The sequence below is a fragment of the Lipophrys pholis genome (genome assembly GCF_963383615.2).
Source record: "Lipophrys pholis genome assembly, chromosome: 5".
Lineage (NCBI taxonomy): Eukaryota > Metazoa > Chordata > Actinopteri > Blenniiformes > Blenniidae > Lipophrys > Lipophrys pholis.
This window is the reverse complement of record NC_137628.1, coordinates 32100277-32114655: the sequence shown is the minus strand read 5'-3', so window position 1 is coordinate 32114655 and position 14379 is coordinate 32100277. Positions and strand designations below refer to the sequence as shown.

Genomic DNA, 14379 nt, shown 5'->3' with positions numbered 1-14379 from the left:
GTCGGTTTCAAAGAGTAAAAGTTCACATTTTGACACCGAGTACGGAGGGAAGTATGACAGAGTTAGACTGAACAGAGCAACTAGCAGATATATATTTTATATCTATGCAAATGCATATGTTATATTTTTAATATGAATAAGTAATAAAGTCAGAGTTATTTAAAATTGAGGAGTAGTTACATTAATTTTACATTATATTAGTTTACATTTGGTTCCATTTATACTGTCTTACAGTTCCATTTAGTTCCATTTATACTGTCTTACAGTTCCATTTGTCCCTTTGAGGGCAGCCATGATGCTGACGTGTCCTCGGTGGACATGAGTTTGACACTCCTGCTCTAAGACTTCAATAATACCTGAGAATGTCAACAACAACAGAAAGTGTGTCAGCTTTAAAAAAAAAATAGAAATGATGTTATAGCAGTTGTATATGATTACATTAGATTGCACAGGTGTACCCAATGCAGTGGCTTGTGAGTGTTTATCTCCATATGAGGTAATGAATTAATTACTAAATCTATACTAAAATATTTAAGACTTGTAGCATCAGCTTGCAATAGATTTGACTGGTAACTACATAACTCAGTGACTCCCAGGCTGCACATGACGAAGCAACAGGCCTGTTTGCTCTTTGACATTAATAAATAGAGACACATGAGGAATGTGTCTGCAAACAAAAACACCATTTTTGTTTTTGACCTTAGTGTGTCTTTAAGATAAGATAAGATAAGATAAGATAAGATAAGATATCCTTTATTTATCTCGCATGTGGAGAAATGTGCAGTGGTACAACAGGATAGTACAGAGAAAGAAGCACACATAGCAGGAACTAAAAAAAAGCAGATAAAAATACAATATAATAGAAGAATATGCACACGGTGCCTATAAGTGTGGACATGTACAGAATATGGGGGTGGATGTATTTTACATAGTAAATACATTCTTATAGATTATTATAGTTATAGCACCACTTCTTGTCCAGCTGGAGTGGAGTGATATTGTCCGGTGGTGGTGTGCAGTGGTCTACTGGGAGCAGGCTTGGTTGAAGAGTCTGACTGCAGCAGGGAGGAAGGACCGGCGGAGTCTCTCCTTCAGACACCGCGTGGAGAAGCCTGTCACTGACGGAGCTGCCCTGTGATGTGACGGTACCATGTAGGGGGTGGGAGACGGTCTCCATCAGGGATGAAAGCTTCTTCAGCATCCTCCTGTCTCCCACCACCTCCACAGGGTCCAAGGGGGGGGGGGGGGGGGGGGGCAGCCCAGGACAGAGCTAAAATGTAGATCTCTCAGATAACTTCATAAGTAGTGCTGCGTACAGATCTGTCATGCTGCTTTTTGTTGGGCAAAAAACGCGGAAGCAGCAGGCAGCTGCGCAGCCGTCCGAGTAAAGCCTAAAGCCTCGTTCTCGGTGACATAGCACAAACTTTCTCATTGTGAACAGCAGCGTCCAGCTCCTGCTGAATCTCCTCCTCTCCTGTTACTGAGAGGAGCGTCTGCACCTCATTGTGTCACGCACCGACATTTCAATAAACCCAGTCAACTAAACAACCCATGAGCACAAAGCGCCGTATGTAAACAACAACGGGAGGGTTTACGGCCGATGAAATAGTTAAATATCTTGGGCAAGTAGGGAGTGACGATCGTCACCACCAATCAGCAGACAGCTGTGTTGTCGCTTCTCCTCACAGACCCGGTCCTCAGTGCTGGGTACCTCAACGGAGGGGTGACGGGAAATAGTAGCCAGTGGTCGCGTTTCTTTCCGTACCATCCACAACTGAACAGTGGGACCACAAGGAAACCTGTCCCGTCCTGTCCCGCCCTGTCCCGTCCTGTCCCGTCCTGTCCCGTCTCTGCACAAAAAATGCAATGGATGGACGTGCATGGCTACATGCTACATGTAGATGGCTGATTGATTCTTGTGGTCTCTGAGCATTTGTGTTCCCTTTTGTCCATTTTGGTGGTTGTCCCACACACAGCTCTAAAGACGCCTTGATGCCTGTTATTTTGAAAGCTGAACCGGAAGCTGTGCTGCCCAGCCTGTGGCGCTTGTTTCCGGTCTCTTCACGGAGCTGTCCGTCTCCGCGAGCTGCTCCATCTGCATCCGCACAGTGTGAAGAGCTGCAGGCTCCCCGAACCTCGGACCGGGCCCGGGTCGCGTCATCCATCGGAAGAGAGAGAGAGACAGGTGAGCCAGGCCCTGGGGCCACTCAGGCCGCCTGTCAGCGGCCTCCCCCCCCCCCCCACCCCCCCCGCTACGATAGCAGCTTATTCCCGGATAACGGAGATGGAGGCGGCGGGATCGCTGCTGCTGATCCCGGTGGAAACGCTGCTGCTGTACGGTGAATACATGGAAGATACACGGAAGATGTTGTAGTTTCTGGGTCTGAGAGGAGATTCCCGGAGACTCCAGCCCCGTGAAGACCACGCACAGCCGAGCAGAGTGGCCGGGCCGGGGCTCACTCGGGCCGGGAGAGCCCGTGTGTGTGTGTGTGTCTGCCATGTTAGCAGGAGCAAATAATGCATCCAGTGTTTACTTTCTATGTCCTTCATCTCTGCATTCTCAAATGAAATATATAAGAATTTACGTCGTATTGATCATAAATGCAGATGAGTGAAGTGATGTCCTTGTTTTGGTCCACAGGAACCAGTCCACAAGAGAAGAACCAGTCCACAGGAACCAGTCCACAGGAACCAGGGAACAGGAACCAGTCCACAAGAGAAGAACCAGTCCACAGGAACCAGTCCACCAGAGAAGAACCAGTCCACAGAAACCAGTCCACAGGAACCAGTCCACAAGAGAAGAGCCAGTCCACAAGGACCTATTTGCAGGAACAGGTCCAGGAGAACTGGTCCGTGGCCTCTCCTGGTGCTCTGTCACCAGCTCACAGGATGACACCATGCAGCGATCCTGCAGACAGTCTACATGCCAGTGGAAAGTGTATCTGAAGGAGGCTGAGAGGAAACTTGTTTGTGTGGTGACTGAGCAGACTGGTGGACTGCAGCCTTCACAGCAGGAGCTCTGTGAAGGAACTTCTGGGATCAGGTCATCAGGTCAGTGAGGTTCTGACACCATGAAGCTGGAAGGCCCCGTCACCCGGTCCTTAAGGACTGCTGTGGTCTAACAGACCGGTTTGGTTCCCCTTTGGGAAAGAGCCCATCATCTTGGGGCACCATGGACTACCACGCAGAGTGTTGCTTTTGCGATCAAGAGGAGGGGCATGGCTTTCTGGACGAGCCACCTCTTCACAGCATCCACGCACCCAACCGCATCCGGCCGTCCTCATACCGAGCCCTGAGGAGCGCCGTCTCCAGCTTGGCTCGCATCGATGACTTCTTCTGCGAAAAGATCGGCTCAGGCTTCTTCTCCGAGGTCTTCAAGGTACGTGACCTCATCTCCTATCAGCGCTGTCAGAACTCAACCCATCCCTCCCGCTCTCTCTCCATAAGAGTTTCGTATGAATAATATTTACATATATAGAATAACATTTTATTTCAAGGTACCTTTCAGGACAGAAGATTAAAAAACCCCAAAATGAAATATGAACCTACCTGGATACCAGTCCCTGAATGTTCCACCAGTACGGATGATCCTCAGCGTCTCACCTCCGGCAGCTTCACATGAGAGCTGACTGACCTCTGCAGTGCTGGACAACCTGCCTGTGCACAGAGTTCCATCTCTTCTGGTGTGGGCCTGCAAACAGCCTCACGATTGTAGAAACCTCATGGTGCAAACTCAGAGTTCCCCTGGGACTGGATTTGCAGCCTTGCTGGAGTCTGATTGTCTTAGTTTCTGGAGGTGGTGGATGAAACGTCCCCGTAGCAGCAGGTCTCCCCCGGGTGTTTCCAGACCACGGCTCCCATCGTGCAGATGATTCCCTGGTTCCCCCCGGTTACACCCGCCAGGGATGGAATCAAATCATCGGTGTATAAAATTTGTTTGTCTGTCAGCAAGATTATGTCAAAACTGCTGCATGGATTTTGTTACTACTACAGATAGATATTAGGCCCCGGGAGATTCCATAAACTTTTCTGAGTCCAGGCCAGCCTCTGGCGGACGTCAGAAATCTGTGATTGCTTGTTCCCATTGTAACGTTCTGCGTAGCCCACATGTCTCTACACTGTCAGCTCCACAGTGATTTAACTATATATATATATATATATATATATATATATATATATAAAATTGTGTGTGTTTTTGTGTATGTGTATCTTTTCATGTTCTTAGAAGTGTTTTACTAATATTAAGACTTTTTATGACTGAGCTGTGGAACAGCAGGATGATGTGAGTGAAGCACTGAGGCCACATAGTTAAAATATGCTTCAAACCAGGCTTTCATTTATTCATTCATTTAATTGATCTATTTGATCTGTGTCATTTTTCTGTTTTCATATTTTAGAGTTGTATTTGTGTATCTATTTATTAGAGTATTTTTCTTTTTATTCTTACTTTTTAGTTGTAGTTTTTTTTGATGCCTTGATAGTGTTTCCTAGCTTGTTGTGTGCCACGTGCTATTTGTACGGGTTATAGAAATTAAAAAAAAAAAGTGGGATCAAAGCTATATTTGTCTTAATCCATTTTGGTGTTATTTCCAATGCGATGGAGGGTGGTGAAGTGGTTCTTTGAAGAAGTGGGAGCTGTTGTTGTTGGAGGCTCTCGGTGGTAATCTGGACTGGTTCCTGGTCTCGTCCTGCATCAATCCCATTAAGTAAAGCTGCTGCTGGAACTTTGTGTCTGAGACGTGCTGCAGCCTGGAACTCAGGGAAGTGCAGCCCACTGGGGTACTGTCCACATTCTGATAGTTCACTGTCGGATTTATGTTGTGCTTTTTATATCAGTTGGGGGGGGGGGGGATTTCCTGAAGGGAGGCGGGTCTCAATGAGACCAGGAGGAATGAGTCAGGAAATCCAGTCCACAGTTTGCAGCCAGCGAGCAGGCTAGGGAAGTAGCACTGTGCTAGCCAACTTTTCATGGCAACATGTTGCTGTTTGGAGGCATTCTACACTCAAAACACCACAAAGCAACACAGCAACGTGGATGTTAGCAAAGCAACGCAGCAACGTGGATGTTAGCAAAGCAACACAGCAACGTGGCTGTTAGTAAAGCAACGCAGCAACGTGGATATTAGCAAAGCAACGCAGCAACGTGGATATTAGCAAAGCAACGCAGCAACGTGGATGTTAGCAAAGCAACGCAGCAACGTAGATGTTAGCAAAGCAACGCAGCAACGAGGATGCTTGCAAAGCAACGCAGCAACGTGGATGTTTGCAAAGCAACGCAGCAACGAGGATGCTTGCAAAGCAACGCAGCAAAGTGGATGTTAGCAAAGCAACGCAGCAACGTGGATGTTAGCAAAGCAACGCAGCAACGAGGATGCTTGCAAAGCAACGCAGCAACGTGGATGTTAGCAAAGCAACGCAGCAACGAGGATGCTTGCAAAGCAACGCAGCAACGTGGACGTTAGCAAAGCAACGCAGCAACGAGGATGCTTGCTAAGCCGTAGTCCAGCGAGGCGGTCGCTTTGTCAACAGACGTCAGCGTTTTCAAACTCCAGCTCTCGGAGGAGAACAGCACTGACATCAAAACAATGAGCAGCAGCTCCTCCAGGCTGTCAGCAGGCGATTCACACCTCCGTGAAGCTGCGTCCTACTCCACGCTAAACTCCCTGAAAATAGTCCCAATGGTTGGAGCTGCGTTAGAGCTGGAAACATTGTGTTGCTGCTGCCTTGCTCAAGAGTTTCCCCAGGAGTTAATAAAGTCACTCTGAGGTTCTAAAGATAGAACTAGTTTATTATGAGATGATGACGTCACTCAGACCCCCACATTGTCCACATGGAACAAAAATACTTTGTACTGCTTCCTTTTCTGTCCTGATACTAACCTCAAGTTGTCTTTAGAGAGAATACATGTATACATTAGTACATTTCATACTTTACTGTAGAGAGGAGTTTAGTACAGCCTCATGTAAAGTCAACAATAATGATAATAATAATATTATAGCAAACAGCTCAGAATCTTATCGGCAGATATACAAATTTAAGTATCGGGATCAGAGGTGAAAAAACGTGGCTCGGTGTTTCACTACTGCAGTGCAGATGAGCAAACCGCTCAAAATCCTTAATGTCCAGCGCAGCATTAGTTTAGTGACCCAGCCTGGTTCAGGGCTTTGATCAGCACAATGGACAAGCGGCTGGCTTGTTGTGGTGAACGCTGACAAGACTGCAAGTCACAGTACTTAGTAAGTTTACAACTGTAATTGAAGTAGAAGATAAATAAACTGTCTTTCATATTAATACATGCTTCATTTGACTTTATGTTAACATAAGCCTCGCCTATAAGAAAGAACAATTTATGTATAATAAATCTGATAGTTTATTATAATACACATTGATTTATTGCTTGTTTGTTGAAAAATAAATGAGAAGAGACCTTGAAAAATATAATCGCATATTAAATCGCAAAATTGAGGAAAAATAACGCAATTAAGATTTATTTTCCAAAATCGTTCAGCTCCAGTGTGTCTCTGCCCTTCAGCCGGTGGACTCAGAGCTGAGCCTCAGGCTGCTGCAGGACATTGCTGCTTCACACAGTCGCCTCCGTAGTCCTGTGGTCAGTCTGCACTGTGGTCTGAGCAGGATTGTTCTCCTCACACTGCTTCATGGAGCCAATCATCTCCAGATTGGCTCCATGACGGCCTAAACGTGCTCAAACCTTCGTGAAAATTTGCACACGCGTCAGAAATGGCCTATAATTTTATATTTTATGTGGCTGGCAAAATCTGGCGCTCCAATGAAGATCTAATTGTTCGCCATGAAACAGGAAGTGAACTCTGCTCTACCTGCTGCAATCTGCCTGAAACTTCGCATGTGTCAGTACAGTGCTGCCCCGAACACGTCTGTATGCTGACGTCCATTCACAGTCCTAACGCTACCTTGGTCGAGATGTGCTGAATTGGACATTTTTGACATTCAGATGTAAGAGTTTGCCCACATTTCCATTGCACTCTGACGTGCACAAGCTCAACATGCACCATGTTCCAACATGTGGGTGTGCGAGGACCTGTTCAGCACTGCTTGCAGCATTACTTCTTCTTTATTTCTGTGTTTCTGACTGTTGTCATCAGGTTTGATGTTGTGATAATGAAATGGAATCTGGTGCAGGACAGGAAGCCCTATGTAGTGCCATATGAAGGAACACAGGAAACATGATTATTGCACTTCACTCAGGTTTTATTGATATGCACATTATAAATATTGCTATTGAATTTGAAATGAATTGTAGAGACGCCACAAGAAGCTGAAACTAAATATTAACACAGATCCTGTCTGTCTGCAGGGCTTCAGCTATGGCCTGGTAGATTTGTGCAGCTCAGGAGGAGTGATGGGAAATCCAGAAAGCCTATTAGTGTTGCACTATTAATATACACACACACACACACACACACACACACACACACACACACACACACACACACACACACACACACACACACACACACACACACACACACACACACACACACACACACACACACACACACACACATCCAGTCAATGAGTGATCCAGTCCTGCTACATGCCAGTAGGGAGAAAAACATGAAGAATGGAGAAAGATGTGGTTGTGGTGTGTTTCTGTCTCGGTCTGCAGGTCTGAGCACAGTGTGACTTCAGTTTATCATCTACTTGACGGAGACTCCAAGTCCTCCTGGACTCCAAGTCCTCTTGGGTCTCCGGAGACTCCCAGGTCCTCGAGGGTCTCTGCTTTAGAAGATAAACCATTTGTCCTCTGTTCTGAGGCCTGTGGGGGGGTTCAGAGGTTCAGGGGTCTCACAGCAATGGATTTCCTCTCGTTGTGTTTCTAATGAGCTCCTCTGACACAAGCTTGTTTCACAGACCTCCAGGAGACCACTTCTACTTTTGTCCAAGTTCTGGACCTCTTTATCCAGTCTCACCATGTCTGTCTGTCTGGCCGTCCCTCCCTCCCTCCCTCCCTCCCTCCCTCCCTCCCTCAGGTGCAGCACAGGATCACGGGTCAGGTGATGGCTCTGAAGATGAACACGCTGGCGAGCAACAAAGCCAACATGTTGAGGGAAGTGCAGCTGATGAACCGGCTGTGTCACCCCAACATCCTCAGGTAGGTCAACACACCTTTTCTCCTCATGGAGATGTTTCTCAGACCTTCTCAGACCTTCTCAGACCCGTGATGATGTTTATCCACTTGAACATATGTTCATGACTCCATGTGCTGTCGTGGTTTTCTGAAAGTACATCTTCATAAACACAGTTTTTTTTTTATTTTTAAATATATAGCAGTTTTATTTGGTTGGATTTTCGGTTCGACGTTGTAATATTCCAGCACATTGTCAACGTTTTACAGCGTTTCAGACTGAGGAGACGTTAAATGTTGGGTTGTGGAGGATAACGGCCGTCGAGCCTCAGATCACAAACTGTGTTTCACCTCCTTAGTCAGTCAGCAGAACGCTATCAGCTGTGGACCTGGAGAGAGGAAAACAGTCCAGTAGACTCAGAGGTGGCAGACGCAGAGTGAAGGACCTGCAGGAGGTCGGACTGGATGATTATTTAAAAGTTAAGCTTTCCTGCTTTCACCTGTGTTCAGGACACATGAAGGAAAATTCATTTTCTTCTCCACATTTGAAAGTGTTCAATGCTGCCAACTTTCAGTCCGAATTCTCGTTTACTTCCCATGTGTTTATGTGTAATGCTCTTGGGTGACGCTGAAGCCTCCTGATACTTTCTAAATCATGAACTTGAGGTTTCCAGCTCACAGGGGAGAGTCGACCTCGACCGGGTCTGCCAGTACTTCATAATAACCGAGTTGATGATTTTACAATAAAAAAAAAAAAAGCTGATGAGGAAAAGCCAACGTCTGTTATCAGACATTTACCTGTTGAGGGCCGTTAATTACCACTAGGGGGCAGCAGAAAGCAGCTGTCACATGCCATGTTTGTTCTTGTCCACTCTGCAGGTTTCTTGGGGTTTGTGTGCATGAAGGTCAGCTCCATGCTCTGACTGAGGTAAACACTTCTTTATTTATTCAGCATATGGAGAAATGGCTCCAGACTGTGGTTTTTTTCACAACATCTTCATTTAAACCCACGTTGGACCAGTCAGTATGATTAACAATCTTCATCTCTAACCCTCCAAAAACTCTAAACTTCATAGTTTTTATGAAAGTTTTTGTTCAGTTTACTGATCACTCGTCACTGTTGTTAGAAACCAGCTGTAAACAGTGAAGGAAATCTTCAGGAGAAAAAGCAAACATAGTTTCATCTTCTGAACTCTGAAGTTTACATTTTAAATAATGGAAATTTGAAATCTTTGACATTATAGTTCGATTCAGTTTTATGGGAGAGGATGATGATATTTCAATACAACATGATCATATTTCTGCACATGTACAGTACATTAACGGAGGGAACCTGGAGCAGCTGCTGGACAGCGATCTGTTCTTGTCCTGGGCCGTCAGGATGGGGCTGTCCTTGGATATCGCCCGGGGGCTGCAGTATCTGCACAGCAAGGGGATATTCCACCGAGACCTGACCTCCAAGGTACAAGCCTCTGTGGATTTGGACCTCTGAATACATTTCACCTAGTTTCCATCAAAGCTTCCTCTGGGTTTCATGCAAGCTTCACCCAGGTTAGTGGAAGATGCTCTGTACTGTCTCCTGAAATCCAGGACCAGTTCTTCTGTCTCTCCGTGTTCCGTGTCAAATTGTTTGCAAAGCACAATCTTGCCAGTCTGTAGACTGCCAGTCTCTGGACCTCCCCTCTGTGGGTCTGTGGACTCTGTAGGGGGCTAGAGTTAGGGTTAGGTCCTGGAGGTCTTCAGCTTGGCATGAGATGGTCCTGGGGGGTATTCCAGAAAACGGGTTTTGTGAAAACTAAGAGCATGTTAACCCTGAAATGAGGGAAGGGAGTTTTCCATTCCAGAAAGAGAGAGGAATTAAGCTTGGGATCAGTCACCACGGTAACAGACTGTGAACTGAACCTGTTCGCTGGCAGGTTTTGTCGAGGAAACCCTGAGATTCTGTTGTTGTTTTTTTTGGCAACATACAAGACAAAAGACAGGAACAAACAACGATGAGATACCCCGGCAGCAAACACCCGGAACGACATTTACAATCCTTACTGTACAGTAAACTGTGCGTGTGCCAAGAGTTAACCCTGAAATGAGGGAAACTCTGAGTTTTCCCTTCCTGAAAGAGAGCTTAATGAAGCTCAGGGTCAGTCACCACGGTAACAGACTGTGAACTGAACCTGCTAGCTGGCAGGTTTTGTGGAGGAAACCCAGAGTCTCTACTGTTTCCTCCCACCTGAAGCAGCTACTAGAAACGGATTATTTCCAAACCCAACCGACATCGAGGCAGAAATCATCTGAGATAACTTATGTCACAAGAGTCTTCCGGCCCAGATTAGATTTGTTTTGACTGTAATAATTCCTTCCTGAGATTGTTGAACCTTGTTTCTGGAACCTCGTTTTTGGAATCCCCCCACAAGAGTTCTTCTGTTTCTGTCTGTGCAGAACTGTCTGGTCCGCTGTGATAACGGCCTGTTCATGGCTGTGGTGGGAGACTTCGGCCTGGCAGAGAAAATCCCTGATTACAGGTGAGTGCAGCTCTCTCTCTCTCTCTCTCTCTCTCTCTCTCTCTCTCTCTCTCTCTCTCTCTCTCTCTCTCTCTCTCTCTCTCTCTCAATAAAAACTAATGAAAGTGCTGTCAAAAGCGTCACCAATATAAAAGGAAGCATAAAAATATACAATAGAGTAAATAAATGTGAATGTCTTGGAGAAGACATCCTTCACATGCATCCCATCAGACCCAGCGGCTCTGATGGTATCAGCGTCATTATTATTATGATGAGGATTTAGTGGATTAAAAAACAGCTCCTGAGTCTTCAGAACATTTCTGAACTGGACCTGAACTTGATGAGGTTCTCTGCCTCACCCAGTGCTGATCTATGGAGCTAGAAACCCTCACATGATCTGTGATGCTCGAGCTGGTGTGAGTTTGTGTGAAGTGAACAAATTTGATCAACCAGTTTCCTGTTGGTTTGAACGCTGCCGAGCATTTTTAAACAGCTCTGATCAGACATGCGCTGCTGGTTCGTCCTTAATATTTTGCCCAAGATAAAAAGAAAAGCTCCCAGAGTGAGGGTGAAACTGAGGAGCCATGCTTGCTGTTGCTTATTCACAGTGTAGTCGGCATGTTAATTGTCAAACTGTGGGACTTTATAAACTGTACTGGCTTGAATGTTCTGATATTTGACAGCAATAACAACATGTCTCTGTTTCCTCTGTGTCCCTGTTTCCTCCGTCTCTGCAGTGACGGTGTGCAGCAGTCTCATCTGTCCATCGTGGGCTCTCCGTACTGGATGGCCCCCGAGGTTTTGAGAGGAGAGCTGTATGATGAGAAGGTAAAGTCATGTTGGTGTTACAGGAAGCAGCTTGTGCAGGGTCTTTGTGGACTGTTTGTCTCACGCTGAAGTCCAGTGTCAGACTGTTACAGCCTCTGCTCCTCGCCCTCCGCTCTCTGGTCAGGTGGATGTGTTTGCGTTCGGTATCATTCTTTGTGAGATCATCGCCCGGATCGAGGCTGACCCAGACTTCTTACCCCGCACAGAGGTGAGCCCCCACTGCAAGGCCATCTTAGGGCACAGATGTTTCCATTTGAAGCAGGACAGAGGGAGTAATGCAGTGGAACTGTGTGCAGGACTTTGGTCTGGACGTGGAAGCCTTTGAGAACATGGTTGGTGACTGTCCTCCGTCGTTCTTCAGCCTGGCTGTGACCTGCTGTAATGTGAGTGTAACCTTCAGACTCTGTAAATGAGTGGAGTGAAGCCCCACTGTGAGCTGAACCCTCTGCTGCTTTCAGATGAGGTCTGTGCAGCGTCCATCCTTCTCCGAGATCGTCCTCCAGTTGGAGACCATGGAGAGAGAAGAGGAGCAAGAGGAGCCCATGGCTCTGGGTAACGTAGAGCTGGTCCAGGACCAGTTTAGACCTGTTATAACAGAGGAGCAGGAGCTGCTTCAGTGAGGCCGGTGGTCTTTGTTATTGCTGCTCTGCGTGTCATTGACCTTTGACCTCTCTGTGCCTGTACTTTCAGACCCTGTGCCGGTGAAAGTTAGCCCGTACCGACGCCGCAGCTCTCCAGGTCACCCTGCAGAGCGAGGTTTGGCCCGGAGCCAGTCGGATATGTTTCCACCCGCCACCCTGACGCCCCCCCTGCTGGGGACGCCAGCGCGGATCAACCCCTTTTCGCTCAGACAGGACCTAAACGGCGGGCGCTGCAAGCTCTTGGACACACCCAGCAAGTCGGTCATCTCGCTGACCTTCACCCTGCCGGCGCTCCGGGACCCCTGCGCCTCCCCCCACCTCCTCAGAGCCACTCCGAGTTTGCGGGCTCCGCCGCGGAGGTGCCAGTCGCTCCCCTGCACACCGGAGCTGAGTCGCACGTCAGCGTTTGCCAGAGATAGAGAAGAGGGGAGGAGGGAGGGCGAGAAGGAGAGCGAGGATGCAGCTGAGAAGATGCCATGGTTACAAGACCCGGAGGACACGACACAGGAAGCGGGACAGCCGGTGGAGCTGGAGATGGTGTCTTTGGAGCAGCTGGACGAGGAGGAGGAGGATGAAGAGCAGGAGGAGACGAGGGTTTGCCTGACTGAACCCATGGACTGCACCAAGTCTCCAGAAGCAGGGGAGAAACTTCTGGACTCCTCTTCTGGAAGACCGCTGCTCACATCCTCGTCCTCAAGCTCCTCCCTACGGATCAACGGGTGGAGACTCCCTGTGTGTCACGGACCCCCCTGCCTGCCTCCTCTACCACAAGTGGACAACGACAACGGCTCTGCGGCAGTCATCGGTCAGCAGGTCCAGTGGGGAAGCGCGGGAGGATGTTTTAACGGCTACACCAGTGCTCAGGTGGGCTCCTCTGACCCGGGGGGTCCTTCTGAGCAGGAGGAGGTCTTCTCCTGTCTGGGCTGCTGTCTGCTGGGGCTGAGCCTCCCCTCGGTGTGCCTCCGTGTTTCAGCCGCCGTGCCGGCCCCCCGTCGACGGACCTCACTACCACGGCAACGGCCCTACAGGAACCTCAACGGAACCATTACCGGCGGCAGCACGTCCTTGTCGGCATCGCCTACCACAGCTGCCAAAACTCTGCTGTTTCACAGCACCAATGGCCTGGTGGCCCCCACGGTGCCCTGTGAGCCCGGGCGGCCCCTACCAGAGGCCCAGTCGTAGCCCCGCCCACTGGGCAGTGACCCCTGGTGGGCTGGAGGAGTGTCTCACACAGCCAACTTTCATTCTCACAGCAGTTTTGCTAAAAAAACAGGACTCTACCTGTACAAAACATTGATGAGCTGTGTGTCATTTAAAGGTGTAACACATGTTTTGATTTCAGATTAACTTTCTTTGGTGGAAAGTTGTTAAAAACGTAGTTATGAAGGTCACAGATCTCTGATCCAACTCCACATTTCAACATTATTTAAATCAGAAAGAAAAAAGCAGTACAGATACTTTTGTTCCAAAAAGGCAGTTTGAGTTACTTTACAGTGACAGTTTTTCACATCACTTTGTTGGGTTTTTTTTTTTTTTTTTTTTTTAATAGTATGTATTGAGTTGAGTGACGGCTCAACAGGTCCACCTGACCTGTGATCGGTCATATAGAGGATCAAGCTCCATCTGCCCTTACAGTGTCAGTGTCACACACTGAACACACACTTCTGTACTCAGTTCAGTCACACACTGCCTCCTGGTCTGAGGACCTGCCGGTGGTCTGAGGAACTCCTCTTGCTCCTTCTGCTCCTCCTCGCTGCTGTTGTGGAAGATGTGTGTCTGCTTCTCCAGCTCTGCTCCATGAGTGTGGTTCACTCTGCTGACTCTGGGGGTCCGGGTACATCGGGTTTGGATTCTATTTATTAATTAACAGTAGCTGCAGGGGGATTATTTATAACTTTATAACTTTAATAAAGTGTGTGTGTGTGTGTGTGTGTGTGTGTGTGTGTGTGTGTGTGTGTGTGTGTGTGTGTGTGTGTGTGTGTGTGTGTGAGAGAGAGAGAGATGAAATCTCTGTATTTTGGTGTTCTACAGTGTTAAATCATCTGCTAATAAACAAATTGCGACAGCTCTGCTTCCTCTTCTATCTCTTGAGCACTTCTGATGAAGAGTAGGGAGAGTCTGATAGCCTGCAGGGGAAGTATCTGAGGGGGAGGGACTGGATTTCAATTTTCTGCAAATAACTAAGTGGAGTTTTTTTTTTAGTCTCTACTGCATTTGAAAAGGAAAGGCATCTATTTTGGATCTATCATCAAAAACACAAAGATAGAGAAGTACACATGTATCAGTGAACAGTTATCTGTAAACATAC

The 14379-nt window shown here is 47.4% G+C and overlaps 1 protein-coding gene across 1 annotated transcript; it reads left to right on the top strand.

The window, feature by feature from the left end:
• Positions 1-2039: 2039 nt before the first annotated feature.
• Positions 2040-14138, top strand: LOC308110008 (dual specificity testis-specific protein kinase 2-like). Its single transcript, XM_080463993.1, has 11 exons — positions 2040-2185; positions 2642-3379; positions 8010-8131; positions 8984-9032; positions 9420-9566; positions 10541-10623; positions 11340-11430; positions 11555-11638; positions 11727-11813; positions 11889-11982; positions 12121-14138. The coding sequence occupies exons 2-11, from the start codon at positions 3173-3175 to the stop codon at positions 13251-13253; spliced, it is 2097 nt and encodes a 698-aa protein (XP_080320119.1). The 5' UTR covers positions 2040-2185; positions 2642-3172; the 3' UTR covers positions 13254-14138.
• The last annotated feature ends 241 nt before the right edge of the window (positions 14139-14379 follow it).